Here is a 17,966-nt window from a genome sequence, read left to right on the forward strand (position 1 = left end):
GAATATTTTCTGTACGGAGGCCAAACGGAGCCCCAGAATAAATGTTTTTACATTTCTTTGGGGAATCTCGTAACACCTGTGTTTGGGCTTAATATATCTGTTTTGGTTGCACAACATGTCTGGACTTTACGTCACGCATCTTGACTTGACTGTCAAACACATCTGTATGTTGTTGCCACAGATGTGATGTCATGCTCCGTCCCTCATCAAAAATGTCCCGTGGGTTCACTTTTAAAGTGTTGTGATTGGTGTAACTCCACCTCTGCCTCCTCCACCTCCACAATTTGAGGCCCCTAAACTAGTAATGTGAACACGATACCAAGTTCTGTTGAAGTAACTGTACGGTACGTAGCCTATGGTGCGTACAGATATGAACAAATCAGTAGTCTCCTTCTTCCTTTGACTTCCTGTTCTAGGAAACTGTGAATTGGCGCTTTTTGCTCCTTTAGAAGATGATTTATTTATGAGAAGTGGCTGTTTAATCAAGAGATTTATCAATTATTAAAACAATCATTGGTTGCAGAAGCAGTAACTTCATGATAATCCTGATCTTATTTGAACCTCGCATGATGTCGAGTTCGGACGTGACCTGTTCGATCGTCACTCGTCTTCTTTAATCGCTTTGAGGGAGACGCTGTTTTCATCCGGAGGAATTTGTTCGTCTCGCTCATAATCGTAACCGCACCAGTTTTTTTTTTTACCCGGTCACCACTGAATGACAACTGATGCTAGTAAAGTTGACGTACACCTCGCAGCCATCACGTGATGAAGAGGAAAGATTGTATAATTACTGTGAAACATGACGGTTTTCTCTGAGGTGGTAACACGTGTAAACTGCTCCAAACAAAACAGCATCTGTTTTTCAGTCATCTCCACGTGCTAACCAAACACTAACCGTACGTAACAGACAGCGATTACTCCCCTGTGCTAACACGCAGCAGCTGTCGAGATACGAGAATGACGGACTGACATAATTTCAGAACTGAAATCTTTTTTTTTTTTTTTTTTCATGTAAAAATTCTTGGCATTTGTGGCGTCTTGGCAGGAAATCCGTGGAGTTAATTTGCGGTGTGTTCTCGGGGCTCGGAGGCAGATGGTTGAGAACCGCTGGTCCAGGTGGTGCAGGTGGATCCGGACTGACCGCGATGCCGACTCTGTGCTGTCGAAGCAATCAGGAGAACAGTTCAGCTGGAAAACAGCCAAACCAACACAAACCAGGGAGTCGGTTAACTTCATGTTGTCTTCTTCTCCCCTGACTTTACTTTTACCTCCTCAGCTTCTGCTTCACTCTCAGCGAAGGTGCGAACACACCTACAGTTGGACGTCTTTGAGCTCAAACCAACCGTGTGCGCAGAATAAATGAAAGTTACGTGACTGAGTCGAAGCTGCTGTGCAGGACAGATGTTTAGTCATCCTGCCCAGTTCGGAGATTTTTAAAATAAATAAATAAAATTTCAGATTTCAAGTTCCTTTATATCTTTAAATTAACTCGGTCGGAGCATTTCTATACACTCAGAAGATGAGATTCACAGTCAGTATCCAGGTTATCCGCTCCATCACACCCCTGTTGTTTTCCACTTGGCAGAAAATAAAAGAATACACCAATTACCACTCTTGTTCTTTAATATGTCTCTAATCACCGCTATCTCCTCGCTCCCCCACCACCATCACCATCATCCCCCCCGATGTCCTCATTCATTTGCGCGAAAACACAAACTCTCTCATCTTTCCCTTCTAATTGTTTTCAATTTGTTTCTCGTTAGCACTTTCAAACGCCTGCACCTCCTTCTCCTCTCGCTTTTTCCTCCCCCCCTCCTCCAGACGGGGGAGGATCTCCTGTTTGTGTTGGAGGTCAAAGGATAAATAAAGAGGAGGATGCAAGTTGCAGTGAAATCTGCACAGGCAGAGCAGAAAGGTAACCGTTGGGAGGACAGTGCTCGCAGGTGGCGTCACCATGAAGGCAGCGCAGAGGGAGAAAGGAAACACAGAGACCGTCTTCATCCTCCTTCCTGCTCTCCACCACATAATGAAATAATTAGATAATTAGACGAGTAATTGGACCGATTCTTTTTTTTCCCCTTTCCTCCCGCTGTGACATCTGCTCGGCTGCAGAGCTGAGAGGAGGAAGATGTAGAGCAGTGCCACACCCATCCGAGCCTGCCCCAGTGCATCATGGGGGTGGGGGAGAGAAACGGGGACCCAAACTTGCCTTGACCAATCGTTTGCCTCGCACGTGTCTCTGCAGAGGAGAGGACAGGGATTGGCTGCGCACACGCAGTCGTACGCCGCGCTGCTGTTTGATGTTCGGGGGTGATTCATCGACCAATCGGAGAGCTCGACCTATTTTTTTTTTTTTCCCCCTCCTTCCTCTCCCTGAGCCATGACCACGATCAAATGCTGAAAGTGTGACTGGCTCAACGCCATGGCAACGTAATGTACAGAAACTACCAAATCCACTGTCAGATGTGTGGCGTGAAGGTGTGTGTGTGTGTGTGTGTGTGTGTGTGTGTGTGTGTGTGTGTGTGTTCGCGGGTGGAATCACCTTCTTACAAGACACCGCCCAATTGTGATTGCTTTTACAGCGTTTCTGCTGCGTTAACAAGCGTGTGTGTGCGTGTGTGTGCGTGTGTGTGCGTGTGTGTGTGTGCAGCGGTGGTGTGTTAGTCACAGAAATAGCTGCCAGCGCACATCAGCCTCCTTTGAGCTCATCACCGGATACTTCAGAGAGAGAGAGAGAGATGAGATGAGATTAGGGATTTGGTTTGCCGAGAAGCCGTCAGATTGAATCGACACACTGCGTTTAGGCTTGTGTGTTTCATTCGTGTGTGTGTGTGTGTGTGTGTGAGTGTGTGCGCTTCCTGCAGTTTGTTTGAGTCTCTGTGTTTTTACCACGCCTTTGGCCAATCATGCACATATTTGCTTTATTCATTTTCCCCTCATTCCCCAGGACACACACCCACACATACACACAATACATACATACTGCACATTGACACACACACACACACACACACACACACACACACTCTCTCTGTGCCAGTGGTGGTTGTGACTCTTGGTAAACAAGCTATTATATTTGTATTTGCGCTCACACAGACACAAATGGTTCGACAGTTCCAGTGAAGTTTGTTTCCTGCAGAGAGAAAAGGGTTCGTTGATGTTTCCTCTCTGATGTTTCTGAATCACTGCACTCTCTCAAACTGCTCACACGCTGAAAATGACTCCTCGCTTTCCAGGAATTTAGAGTTGGCTCACAGAATACATCCAAAAATGATTGTATCATGGAAGAGCGTGTGGGTCTTTGAAACCCTTGGAGCCGTGGAGGCTGACTGAGATTCATTACTGATACTGTTGTTAATCATTCATAATATTTTGTTGGAACATTTGTGAAGCTTCACCACAGAACAGTGCTGCAGCTTCCTCCTGAACACCTGTAGTAGCTGAGGACTTGTGCTCAGAAACTCTGAGATCCCAAATGGATTTTAAAAAAAAAGTTTTTTAATACGCTGTATGTGCAGACAAGCTCAAACATCCGCTGCTGCTTTCAGCTCAGCAGCTACAGAGAAGATTTTGGCTCAAAACTGGTGTAAATAAAATCAACTTCAAGTCATAGAAAAATCAACATGGCCTTTCCTTAATATTCTGAATGTAGTTGATTATACAAATAAGTTGAAAATGTTTATCAATCTCAGTCTCATTCATCGATCAGTGATCTGAATTTACACCAAATTAGATCAAAATCGCTAATGAAGATACTGAGATAAGCTGAGTTTAGTGATGAGAACACTCCATCACTAAAACATCACATTATAACAATGTTTTTAACTAAATTTCCCCAAAATGCAACAATCAGACGTGTCAAAAACACTGAACTGGCTGATGAGCTGCTGGACATGATGTGATGACGTGCTAACGACAGAAATTAAAAGCTTTTTCTTGCTTCCTCTCTCTCTGGTTTTGTGTCTTACTGCATCATTGAAATCAGACCCTGAACGCCTCACCGAGGCACCAAGGTCAAACTGAACCGGAAAGATGCATTCAGTAGTCAGTCAAACATCATCCAGTCAAACCAGTGAGCTGGTCCTCGGGGCGCCATCAGAGTACGCTGTCAGGAACCTCGCATTAAAGACAGAGCGGTCCGAAGGAGGAAGTGGAGCTTCCAGAAACGGATTCACTTTAACCATCGAGGCCACAGAACAAACCAGAATCATCTTAGTGTCATTTCTGAGAACAGAAACAGATAAAGACAGAAAACACACCAACAGGACCGCCCCACACTCTGTCAGCCAGGTGTGGACTTCATCACTGTCACAGCTGCTTGTATTAGCGTGTATTTAGTGTTTTCTTGGTACGTGACATTGTTTTTGATCACTACGGAGCAGAAACTCCTAACAAGAGTCACAGAATTTAGCTTCTTTAGCTTAGCGAGGCTGTAGCATGTTAGCAAACACCTGCCTACACCTGGACATCTTTTGGATGTGTCGTGTCCAAGTCTACAGAAAAGAAAAAAGGCTTTAGCAGCATTGTTTAGCAGCTGAAATCTGTGAAATGATCTTCACTTGTATCATGTGCATGATGGTTAAAGATAGTGCTGCTGTTGTCTGGCTGGCGCCCCAATAACGATGACCATGCAAGGGAACATACTTAGACATAAAACAGATTAACTGTATATGTTATCCCAACTAACTGCCACATTAGGCGCACTGGAAAGTGACTGTGGAGTCCAAATCACAGTAAATATGAAACATTGTGTGGAAAAAATGGATTAGTCTGCCAGTAAATTTCTGTTTCAGTGTTTCTGGTTGGCGGCATGTGATGTCCCCCCGTGTCATGTCACCACTGGATTATAGTTATAGGTTTTGCTTTGTGGACTTTATAATCAGGGCCAAAGTGCAAAGAATAACAGTGTTTAATGTTATTTTTACCTTAAAAAAAAAAGAAAAGCAGCCTCTGTGGAGAAGACTGCAGCTAATTGGAGCTGATTTGGGGAGCAAAGATCAGGAAGATCACAGAGGTCTGGTGCTCCATTGATTTTTAGAGCGTCATCCATCTTGGATCAAAAGATTTTCGCTACGTTTGTCTCCTTTGTTTCACTCCAGCAAAAGAAGAACGTCTTCACGCTGCAGGAGAACACAAAGTTAAGCACCTTAAGGCTGCTTCGTACTGTTTTATGTCGGTTGACTGTACAGAAAACTCCCCTGCACGTCTCGGGCCTCCAGGCCAGCTGATGCTCACAAACACGTGTGCTTATTAACCCTCAAAAATCAAAGGCTTGTTTTAGCATCTTCAGCCTGAGAACTGGAGCTGCGTTTGCATACATTCACTTTGTATCAGCTGTGAAATTCACGCTTCACCATTAGTGGCTTATACATCAACTGCATCACATCCACACGGCGGTTCAGTGCAGTCTCTGTCACATTATTCTGTCACAGTTTATAGTTAATAGGTAATAATAAGGCCCGTGTCATTTCTGATTGAATGCTTCGTAACTGTACGATTGAATAAGTGTTAATTACAGCATAATAACTGCAGTTGTTGTTGCCATAAGAAGAACATGTGGCGCATTTTTAAATGTTCTTCTGGGTGATTGTAAACAGCGGCGAGGACGTGGTGACGATAATGTGGTCGGGGTTTTCATCAACTTTAGTGCCGAGCACCAGTGACGTAAACACGCCGTCCTGCTTGCTGTTGGCTCCTAACGCGGCTCGACGAGGGATGTTGTGTTGGAGACGGGTCTCTGATTTCCTGTTTGCGAAATCCTGTTGATTTCCTGCAGTTAGCGTTCCCTCTCCCCGGTGGCTGCCTGACCGATGCTGTGGGCAGCGAACGTCTCGCAGTCCAAGTCAAAGTGTTTTATTCTCCAACGCTGATGAATATGTTTCTGTCATTGGTAAAACTTGTTTCAGCAATAATGTCAAAATAAAAGCACCACAGACTTAAATGCAGTGACGATGGACAAACAGAGTCGGGTTGAGGCGTTAAGTTAACTTGCTGCTCCTCCCTCTCTCTCCCTCCTGCATGTTGTCTCACTTCCTCTTCCCTTAAGCCCAGACCCGTGTTCGGGTTAATTAGGTATTGATTTGATCAGGGCCAGGCGAGGGGCCCTGTTCTAAGGGCTTCGGTCATGCTAAATTATTAATGTTCATGCAGAACTATATATAGCTGAGGTCCAGTGGTCACAAGAAAAAAAAAAAAAAAAAGGCCAAACGCTGGTTCCCTCCTTGTTTTCCTCCCCTCTCCCCTCAGATTGATTGCGCTGCTTCCTTCAGTGTCGCGTTCCTTTCCGCGGCGGCTTGGAAACGGGAGCGATGTCGTTTTCGTCACACGCTCGAGTGTGAGTGTGAGTGTGCGCTTTGATTTGACGAGCATACCCTGAATTCATTTTTGAGCAGCTCGGTTGTCTCAGCAGACAGCAGAGCAGGGTGTGTTGAGCTCACATGTTCTGATGTTTCTGGCTGGATGTCCCTGATGCCGTGTCCGTACAGCGAGGCAGATAATTGAAACATTTCCTGGTCAGTTTTGAAAGATTTCTCGATCGGCTAATGGCCCTTCCTGTTTCTCCTCCTTGTGCACAGTTAGTTACTCTGTTTGGTCAATGCGAGAGCCCGACTGATAAACTGGGCCGGGACCATATTTTCTAATAACAGATATTTCGTATTGATTTTACCCGTCAGCCACCGTCAGCCACACCTCCCTCACAGCCTCCAGAGTTCCTCTTTCCACGTTTCAGACATTCAGTCCAGATATTACGAGCTGGGTTAGGTGGTTAGGTGTTCATCCTCTTAGTGTTTTACTTCCAAAGGCTTGCGGTGTGTTTTTTTTTTTTTTTTTGTGAAAGCACCGCTGTTCTGTGTCTCTGCCTCGCTGGCTGTTGTTCTGTGGCCATCTGACGAAAGCTTTTGTTTTCCCCGTCCAGACTGAGATGATCCACCTTGCAGGATATATTTATGCTGCCTGATTTGTGTGATTCTGGGATGTGAGGATGAAATGCTCACCGTCTTCTTCAGGTGGCTCGAGACACAAAGTAAAAGCGACTTCTGTATCCCTTCTTGCTGACGATGCTGGCTGGTTTACACATGAATAATGAACGTGAATCATGTGCTTACACGCTGAATTTGCCGTGTGTTTGTTTACAATGTCGGCCTCTGCTTCATTATTAAAATCATTTCCCTGTTTCACATCCTGTTTGCTGATCAGCGGGGAGGTTTCGCTGTTTCACTGCACCGCCAGCGTGTCCACATCTGTCCACAAGTGTGTTATTAATGGTTGTGTGTCCCTTTTTTTTTTCTGGTGCAGATGTGGATTAGCTCGATGTCTTGTGATTCCCTCCATGCATGTATGTGTGTATATTTGTCTGTGTGTATTTGTTTGTGTGTGTGTGTGTGTCTGTGTTTGTGTCACGCTGCACTCAGCTGTGCTGCTGGACTCTGTGAAGTGAAACAAAGTGACACAATGGAGGTTTCAGAGATTGGGGACAGTTCTGTGTGTGTGTGTGTGTGTGTGTGTGTGTGTGTGTGTGTGTCTATACTCACGTGCATTTTTGCGTAACGCGCTGACACAAACCCTGAACCCATAGTGTATATATGTGTGTGTGGTCCCTCTCTCTCTCTCGACCATGTCATGTGTGAATGCTTTTGGGCCCACAGTGTTTTCACTGACTGACCTACATTTCAGGAGCTTTTTTGCCCGTGGCTCAGGAGACTTGGTCGCTGTTATCTCATCTAGCCAATCATGTCCCCCCTAATCTCGTTTGTCCAATCACATCCTCCATCTCATCCGTCCAATCGTGGTCCCGGTCCCTCATGTGTGTGTGTGTGTGTGTGTGTGGCCGCTGCTGGGGATGCATTCGTGTCACTTCAAATATGAAAAACGCTTCGGCATCTTGTGGCCCAAATAGCACGAGGGCCCGTGTAACTGTGACTCTCAGGGCTGATTTCTCACGCTGCTGCGCTGCAGCCCTAATTATTTCCCCCCCTGACTTGAAAGCAGAGCAGCATTTCTGTGCATATTGGCAGCTGGAGAGGAGGGGAAAAAAACTGAGGCTTCTGAAAATTCTTTGAAGCTTCCTTTTTTTGTTATCAAAGCTTCTTTGTAGGCCGCATGAATTTTGCATGTGCAGGTTTAAGGGAACTTTGTGGTGTGTGTGTATGTGTGTGTGTGTGTGTGTGTGTGTGTTTCCACTATATGCAGCAGGACTGTAGTAATTTGAGGAAGAGGTAGAAAAATGGGAAACGTCAGCTGCCCGTCAGGGAAGATTTGGCCAGTAGAGCGAATACATTGTTGACGGGTTTCATCTGAATTTCTGCCTCCAACGTTTGAGCCGAAAAACGCTTTGCATGAAGCCCGATTCGTGCAACAGTGTCGGTCCAAAGGAGACGCGACGGAACATGTCTGACGAGCCTCTTTTTCCAAGTTCAGAATGTAAAAAATCTTTGCGATAAGAGCAGAAGTTTTCTTAGTTTTTCTAGTTTTCTTCATCATGTTTTGTCTAACGAGTCGACTCAAGCTTCCCCCTGCCGAGCTATGGCCCTGTGTGTGTGTGTGTGTGTGTGTGTGTGTGTGTGTGTGTGTGTCCATCATGCCATCATCACATGATTAAGTCTTGCTGGAATTTAAAGAATAACACAACTTCATCTCTGGCATCGAGCCAACACAAGCTGAAAAGTGTAAAAGACTGGTGATGAGGGATTACACACACACACACACACACACACACACACACACACACACACACACACACACACACACTTTGTCATTTTTGTTGTGATAATTTGGTTCTCTGTCATTTTTTGCTGCCTTTTTCAAATGTGGCCTATTTAAATTGTATTGTGAACCTCGGAGCAGACAGTACAGGTGTGTTTCCAGGTGTAGACTGCAGGTAAAGCCAGTGTGTGTGTGTGTGTGTGTGTGTGTGTGTCAGTGTGGTGCTGGCTGAGATTCAGCCACAGGATGGTTTAATGACTGCAGCCTGTGGTGGACGTGACCTCGATCTTTGTGCTACAGTCTAAATCCTCCTGATCGTCGTGACTTCTTCTCCTGCTGGTCTGATTAACTTCCAGACGCTGTAAATGTTGTTGGAGCCAAATTTCTTCTGTTGAGTTTAAAATCACTTTGTACAGAAAAGCCTCTGACAAAAGAATGCAAAGTTATCACAAAAAATAATTCAGAAAATTCTTCCCATTCTCCAGAATACATGTTGGTAATGTGTTTGTGCAAACCAGGGATTTGATTCAGGGTTGATTACTGGTTGGTTAGTGTGAGGAAACAATCGTTCTTTGTTGTAAAGCATCTGGTTTTGTTGCTACAAACACATCTAGAGTCAAGATTGATTTGTTTTTCAGGGTTACATTAGTATGATCTTGATCTTTTCCTGGGGCGGCTGTAGCTCAGGAGGTACAACTGGAAGGTTGCTGGTTCGAATCCTGGTTCTTCCCAACTGCATGTTGTGTCATTGGGTGCCATCATTGTATGAATGTGTGAATGTGGCAAGCATTGTAAAACATTTGAGGTCAGTAGACCATTTAATAAGTTAATGTAAATTACGAGACAAAACATCATCTCAAAATCTTTTCCTAAAGCTTACTGAGTCTTGATGCCTAAACAAAAACCAAACCACAACCGTCTGACAACATCAACAGCAGCAAAAATCATCACCGTGTCATAAGATGAGAAATCTTTGCCAGCGAGCTTTATTTTTAAAGTCTATCTGGACGTCACATGTTTATGTCTAATTGCTAATTTGAGCGCAGAGCGTAAAGGACTAGATCGAGTCCAATTTTGATCGCTGAACCAGCTGCTATATTTGTCGTGCTGGAGGTGAGAACGTGCTGATTGGTGCCGGCAGTCACATTAATCAGGAATCCTTAACTGACAATAGTCACCAGTTCTTGGTTACTGGTCTAGTTTGAACCCCCCGTAAAAACAAAAGCTACACTCCTTGAATCTTTGACCTGCTTCCTGTCGGTGGCGTCCTGTGCCGGAGCTGAAGTGGTGACGCTGCTGTCCTCAGGTCAGCCGTAATGATTCTGTAACAGGGGAAAACATTCCCATGCAGACTGTGTTGTTCATCAGGCTGGTTTATCCCCGCATGGAAAATATGTGGACGAATAAGTGGCTACACTTGAACTCTGGACGTGTGTGTGTGTGTGTGTGTGTGTGTGTGTGTGTGTGTGCTCTGTTAACCTTATCCAGTCCATGCTAAAAAATGCACACACACACACACCTACACGTGTCTTTGTCTCTGTTTCTGTCTGCCCCATTTGCATTTAATGGCGGGTGAGGTGGGGGGTGGGAGATGGGAGATGGGGGAGGGGGGAGGGGGGAGGGGGGAGGGGGGGGTCAGGTTGAAAACTGCAATATGTATTTATGTTTCTCTGTATGTGGTTGCCAGGCAACAGCAGAATAAGGGTATTTACAGTTAATAAAAAGTGAGTGACATTAGCTCGGTGTATTAATTTGCTTTAAGAGCTGGAAAGAAAGGCGAGGTGTTGTGTGTGCGTCTGTGTGCGCGTGAGTGTGTGTGTGTGTGTGTGTGTGTGTGTGTGTGCGAGTCTTTTGTGCACGGAGACTAATAAATGCTTCCACACCCTATCTGTTATGTGTGTGTGTGTGTGTGTGTGTGTGTGTCTATTGTGTGTCTATATGCATAACAGGCGCTCAGCCAGTCTCGTCTTTGTAGATGTTTCGCTGTGTTTCTTTTTGTGTGTGTGTTTTGTGTTTGCCAAAAAAAACAAAGCCTGTGTGCAGCCTTCTGTGTTTTTGTGCACTCACATGCATACATTGTTTGTGTATGTATGTATGTATGTGTGTGTGAATGTGTATTTTATTTGTGTTGTTGTCGTCAGGTCTCACAAAATCTTTAAAAACCATGAATCCCTTTTTGCTGTTGGGTTGTGAGGCTGTGCATCAGCAAAATACGTCCTATGGGAAAAACCACTCTGTCATTTATGTTCCTCTCCCTTCAGAGCATAAAATAATAGTTCCTTTAAAGATGGATTTTCTTGTTGTTGTCGAAGTGCTTCGTTTCTGCAGTTTGACGTTGTATTTTAGCTGCCGTCATGTCGTCTTGATGGTTAACATGTCAGCGAGCGTTAACCTCACTTCTCTTTTTCTTTGTCACAGGCTTTGAAAGCATCTTGGAAGGCTTGTTTGGGCCAGGACTAGTCAAAGATATCACCCTTTTCCAAGGTAAACAAGCTCACACACACACACACACACGCAAACAAACATACGTTTGTGAATGACAATCGTACGTTCAGAAATCTTCAAATCTTAAAACAGAATTACAAAATGCTTCACAACAGAGAAGCACCAGAACATTTTTTTTTTTTTATATTTGACTGCTTTGTCAAAAAGAAATAAATCATTATTCTGCATTCATGGTTTATTTCTTCATCTAGTTCACTGTTTATTCCCTGTGAGAGAGAGACGGTACAGATATTCAATAAATAAACCCAAACAGCATCTCCACTGTCTATTTATCGATTGGTCTTAAAGACATTTACCTCCATGCCTCCAGAATAAACTGTTTAGTATACAAAACATTATGATTAATTCATGTTACGGCCATGTTTAATAGATGCCAAACTGAGGCTGGAAAAAATGGACAGATGTCGCTGAACCAGAAAAAAAAAGAGAAAAAGAACAACAACACAGCTGAAGTGAATGAGGCCGGATCTCACTGAGATGTTCTGATTCTAAACTACTGTTCCATGGATCTGCTGCTGAAATCTGCAGGTGGGACCGACAGAAACTGAACCCCCCAGCAGAACCAGTCTGTGCGGTCTGGTATTGTGTTTTTCTACAAAGGTGTTCAGCTAATGTTTCGGCTGAACTCCACACGTGGAGTTCTGTGTGTGAAGCGTTTCATAAGCACGTGTTTTTATTTACTTCTACATGTATTTTAACAAAAGCCAAGCTCAGTTTCTTCTCTCTGCCCTGCTGTGTCGGACTGTCGCTCACAAACATTTAATCTAATCATTGCTCTCGTTGCAGACGTCCACATTTGTACCTTTTTATAATAAATGTATTCGTCTTTTCATTTTAGCCGTATTTGATTAACTCTGAACCTTGGCGCCGTTGTCAATGAGGCCTCTCCCTCAGTGTGTTCTCAGAGGATTTAATGGATGAATTTTATTCAAACATAAAAGTTTTTTTGTATCGGTCCATTAGGCCATTACAGTGAGAGACGAGGCAGCTCGGAGGATCATGAAAGGAGGCTCAGGCTGATCAGATGGTGCAATGAAACTTTGACCGCTTGGAAAAAAAAAAAGAAAGAATGAAAACATGTTAGCAGCGGCCATGTGAGGCGGTAATGCTCATTATAGACCAAAAGGTTGTTAGATCGAAGGAACGCTTGATCAAGTGTTGGACAGACCTCAGCCAGACGAACAGCTGTGACGGCAGCATGATTTAAAAAAACAACTGTAGAAATAGTTGTTGTTTTTATGTTTATGATGCACAAAGACCAGCACAGTGGATTAAACCCAGCTGTGTCGCAAACACGTCTCTTTCGTGGTCAATTTACCGATTTAAAAAAAAAAAAAATAATCAATGACATTTTCAAAAAAAGGCACCAAACCTACTTGGTTAAGTTCAGGAAAAGATGCTGTTTTGCTTAAAATAGCGACACTCGCCACTGGATATTTGCCTCACACGGTACTCGAACTCTTTACCGCAGACTGTCTGGCTGTTTGATTTGCGTTCATCAGTTGCTCCGATCAGCGTCACCTCTTACGGATCGATGGGTCTATAACATAGTTTCGGTGTGAAGCTGGACTGGATGTCCTTAAAAATGTCTAAACAATCTCAAAGTTGGATTTGGTCTTAAATGCCACAAAATATTTGATCTAATTCAATTTATCCATCTATTTGTCGAGCTCTCCTGCGTGACCACACATGTACACTACATGCCTTTATAGCTGCCTGCAATGCATGTCCAAAAATCTGTCTTAAATTTGGTTAAAATGTATCTTGAAAATGTTTTAAACAGCATAAATGTAAGTGTATGATAACTGCAGACAGCCTGAGACATCTGAGCTGTCCTGTGTGTTTACAGTCATGTATTCTGTCATTTATTTATCTGGAAGTCATTTTGCGCTGCACACTACTAAGGGGAAATGACAGAATGTATGTTTTTATGTGTTATTTACGCAGCGCAGAGCTCCAGAGCTCCTGTGAGAAGGGGAAACATATTTTGCGCTCATAAACCATAAAATATTTCAGAAGTAACTGAAACTGTCACAAATCAAATATGGACGTCATGAGACTACAAAAACAACCATCGAGTCCGATTTCACCCAAACACTCAGATCTCTCTCTCGCTCTCTCGTCCTATCGCAGAGAAACGAGGTCACCACGGTGTCCTGGAGTCATGTGACCCTCCCCCACCGACTTAAGGCATTTTTAGAATATTTCTGGCTCGTCTACGTCATTTTCACTCATGCGTTACACTTCCACATATATGCACACGTACACACTCTCTCTCGTCGAGTAAAGAAAGGCAATAGGCTGCAGACGAGCAGATATTCATTCACACACACACACACACACACACACACAAGATTTCATAAACGTGCAACATAAACATTTATCAACAAGAAAGAAAAGCTGCTCATCAGATTATTTCCCCCTCAAACTGCCCTCACCCTCTTCTACATCAGTGAGCAGTGGTTTCCTACATTTCCCAGAATTCCCCTTGGCCCTCCATTTAAAGAATGCACTTCTGGCCTCCCCTGCAGTCGGTCCACATCAAGCTGTTCACTGTTGAAGCTGTCATGTGACGTTCACAGTGACTCTGGTTGTTGTTGGTTTGCCTCCAGTCTTTTATCAAATGATGGAACCTCGGTATCGTCAGAAATCAGGTTTCTGTCGAAGCCAAACATGTTCTGAGTGTTTTACGTTCTGGTTCTGTTTCGGTGTGTGTGTGTGTCCGTGGACATCGATCTATCAGACTATTGCAGACTGATCTCTGCTGCAATTGTTTAAATTTAGTTTTAGAATCTTTGTTCTGTAAATCTGATGTTGACAGTAGATACTGACGTCAGACTACAACAACTGCTGTCTGAAATAATCAGTCTTGCACCAGCTGTTCACAGTGAAGAGACAAAAATACATCAGGCAACAAATTAAAAACCAGAAGTCGTTCGCAGGTGATCAGACAGTCATCAGCTCCTGAGCTGTGTGCCATGTAGTACGCCACCTCACAGCTGTCATAAGGCAGGAGAAGAAATGAATGGAAGTTTGTGACGTCTCCATGACTTTTCTTATTATTTTCTTTTCAAACCGCGTGCTGCCACTGTTGACATGTTTCCTGCTCTCTCAGCTGAAGCTTTTTTGAGGAGTTTCGTCAAAGTTTGAGACAAATATCCAGTCAGACTCCAGGATGAACTGATTACATCTGAAATTACAACTGAAATTCAACAACCATATATCACCCCACGCTTCTGTTTCTGCACTGTGTTCCTTTAAAACCAATATATCTCATATCAGCTGATACAGACAACATGTGCACTGATGCTGATATATTCAGATATTTATCGGGTCGAACTCTGTTCAAGATCAGTTTTGATCTTGAATCAGAAAACCAGCTCAAGTAGTTACTTCTGACAGCTTAGTTTGCCGGAAAACGATCAGAAATGATCTCTAAAATGTACAGTCCAGACCTGAAGTAAGTGATGTTCCTCCTGGTTATATTGTGGTATTGTAGTTTAGGACACTGCATGAACTTTGTATGAGCTTTAGAAATAAGAAATAATAAATATAATAATATAGAGTAATACTTTCAGTCTCCTCCACCACCTTGATGTCATCTTGCTAAATGTTTGGTTTTCTGTTTTGTATCACGGTTACTCCTGACTAAAAAAGGATAAATCTGATAAAACTGCAGGTCGGAGTTTGAATCTAAAATCTAGTATAAATAAATAATAATCTAGTCTGTTAACGAGATTTCTTTCTTTTGTTCCTCCACTTACATTCGGAATAAACCAGGTGTATGTGTTGAGCAGGAACACACACTTCATGTGAACACTGTCAACACCTTCCCCACACACACACACACACACACACACACACACACACACACACACACACACACACACACACACACACACACACACACGGCTGCTGTGAGGGTGGGGGGTCACGTTAGCAGTGGGACTGGAGCTAATTGGCGCCTTCCCAGGGATAGTGTAAGGGGCACAACCACAGGGTTCAAGCAAAGTTCACCTTTGACCTTTTCATTACAGAGAGAGAGAGAAACAGACTGTTGTTTATCTGTCGCACGTCGCACAGCGTTGTGAGGACAGTGGAGCTGTGATCTGCTCCATTATTAAGCAGCGCAGCACATATGAACTGTTGCTTGGACACACAAACACACACAGGGAATAAAAAGAGGATTCAGGTAGAAATCTTAACGCAGCAGCAGAGGTGGAGTCTCTGGTTCCTTCTTGTGTTTGAATGACTGCAGATGTCGTCACAGTTCATAAAAGGAGCAGATCAGCGTTTTTTTTTTATGTTTTGATTCTTTTTTTAAAAAAAACGACGTTACAGCAGCTGAAAACATCTCGTTTCTGCTGATCGTCAGTGTTTTAACTTGCCAGTGAACAACAGACTCAAAGCGTCCAATCATGAGTGTATATTTTGACTGTAATACATGAAGGAGAGACACAAGTCATCAGTTCAAACAGAGTCTTCTTAGTCTTAAATCTCACAGAGAACGTTAAGTCAGTGAAGTCACCGTGTGCGTTGTTATTTCTGGCTGAAACCTGTAAACTTTTGACATTTTTACTTTAATAACGATCGAAGCGATTAATTCATAATCGCCATAGCTACCAATCAGTTTCAGGAGTAATCGTTGCAGTTAAATTATAATAACAATTCTCATATTAATGAGATCCTACATGTCAGAATTGATCATGTAAACAATATAGACAGATGTGAGGTTTTCAGTGTTTTACGCGGATGGAAATAAATCCTTCAGCAGTGAAGCTGTGATGTAAATCTGCTAAATAACATTTCTATATAATAGTTTTAGTCTCCCATGTTTGGCATCACAGGAATCTGGATTCAGAATCGGCTTTAGGGTTTTGAGTTTGGCAGCTCGAGCTGAAGGTCGTGTTCTTCTGAGCAGGTTCGTGATGTGGCGGGTTGAAAAGAAAAGAAGGTCGATGTTTTTCACTTCACCTGTCGGCGGTTTGAGCGCGTTGACTGACGGCTGGACGTGTTTTAGCACATCGCTGGTAAAACTGTGGCTGAAGGTTTGTTTATTTTATCATTGTAATGTCAGGTGGAGGATGATGAGTGTGATCATCTTCAGCGCGGCTGACATTTTGGAGACGGGAGGTTCTGACGTGACACATACTGCATGTCCACGGTGTATTGTGACCGTATTGATTTTGTTCTTGTGTTGGTGTGTTTTCTCTCTCTCTCTCTCTGTGGAGCTGACTCGATCCTCCTCTTCCTCCTCCTGTCTGTGACACACTCCTCCTCTCTTTCACTGCCTCTCCCTCTCTCTCTATATATATACTGTATCTGTCTGTATATGTCACCCTGTGCTGATGTGTTTCGAACTGAATCGAAGGTTTTTAAAGAAAGTGTAGCGCCATGGCAACCACTCAGGTGTAACCAAGTCGACGGCAGCCTCTCTCTCCCTCAGCTCGGTCCTGAAGGTGCTCTGTTGGTAATTTTCACGTCTGGATTGTGCATTTACATTCTGAAGGAGGAAGACTTGCAGCATGGTTAAAGCCTGCGTGACTGAACGGAAATGATTCTCTGTGAAGCTGAATTGACAGCTGGCGTCACGTGAATCAAACATAAGCCCACAAGCGCAGGATTAATATTGATAAGAGCAACAATCGACGACCAATCCTCGATTCCTCAGATTGTTTAATTCTGTATTGACCAACCGTAAAATACTGTCATTTTCTTTGTCTTTTGTTGGCTCTGGCTGCTGTTTTCCTAACTTCAGTAGCTTCATCACTTTTATAGGTTCCTTGACTAAAACCAGGAAGTAGAGGCCTTCACTGGTCCACTGGAACTGATGTAACCCGACTGAAGCCAGACACACATTAATTAATTTTCAAAGCAAAAGGCCAAAACGAGAAAAGTCTGAAAAAACTGATCCAAAATGCAGCGCAGAGATCAGCGGGCCGATCCTCTCGTCACAGTTCACACTCTCATCTTGTGATTTATCTCACTTGCAAATTTTCCAGTTTAGAATATTTCTCACCAAGGTCCTGGAATCTGGAATTAATTTCCTACATATTATCGCATGCTTGCAAATATTTTCATCATCAATTGAACTGCAAACCGTTTGAACCCAATTAAACATAATAAACACTTTGCTGCATTCTCCCAGAGTCCTTGTGGAAGAAATATCTCCATTAAAAACCCAAAGAATTCAGTTTTCCAACGAAATAGAAACAAAAGAAAGAAAAACTGAAAATCTTGAGGAGGCGGAGACGCTGCAGCCAGAGACTGAATGGCATTTTATCTCAGAATGACTGAAAGCAAACAGTCAGTTATCAGAACGACCGCCAGTCAAATTTCTGTGAACATTTGAAATGGTAACTATTGCGTTCATTCTTTCATGCACAAGAGTTTTACACAAACGCCTGCAGGATATTTGTTTGTAGGTACGTTATTCCAAAAAACTGAAGTTTTCTTCAGAGCGACAGATGATCGACGACCCTTTGATCGATTGATTTAAGACAGTCTAACGCTGATTTATCCAGGGAACACGATCAGGGTGACGTCAAGTCAACTCGCTGATAAAACACTGCTGTCCTCTCCAGTCATTTATTTGTGCAGATTTATTGAATATTTTTTTTAATAAATGTTATTAGTTTACTTTTATTTCTGCAGCGATAAGTCGATGAACGGACTAATCAACTGAAGAGAACATTGTGAAGTTTTCCTTCTTTTCCTTGTTGTTAATGGTAATAAATGAAGAGTCATTCGTTTATTTT

At 43.3% G+C, this 17,966-nt stretch overlaps 2 protein-coding genes across 11 annotated transcripts in view; one reads left to right on the plus strand and one right to left on the minus strand.

Annotated features, from left to right (window-relative positions):
- LOC119019211 (MORN repeat-containing protein 4-like) overlaps window positions 1-17,966 on the minus strand; it is a 112,325-nt gene that overhangs the window by 51,131 nt on the left and 43,228 nt on the right. For 2 of the 10 annotated variants that reach the window (XR_005074967.1, XR_005074973.1), the window contains one exon: window positions 12,103-12,255. The exons of the other annotated variants lie outside the window; for them this stretch is intronic. The gene's annotated coding sequence lies outside the window, so the exon portion shown is untranslated. Of the gene's footprint in view, window positions 1-12,102; window positions 12,256-17,966 lie in introns of those variants that run through there. 10 annotated transcript variants of the gene reach the window in all.
- lcor (ligand dependent nuclear receptor corepressor) overlaps window positions 1-17,966 on the plus strand; it is a 75,888-nt gene that overhangs the window by 30,354 nt on the left and 27,568 nt on the right. The window contains exon 2 of the mRNA XM_037097231.1: window positions 11,122-11,187. Coding sequence (XP_036953126.1) covers window positions 11,122-11,187 — 66 coding nt within the window. The remainder of the gene's footprint in view (window positions 1-11,121; window positions 11,188-17,966) is intronic.

This window comes from Acanthopagrus latus, chromosome 1, assembly GCF_904848185.1.
Source record: "Acanthopagrus latus isolate v.2019 chromosome 1, fAcaLat1.1, whole genome shotgun sequence".
NCBI lineage: Eukaryota > Metazoa > Chordata > Actinopteri > Spariformes > Sparidae > Acanthopagrus > Acanthopagrus latus.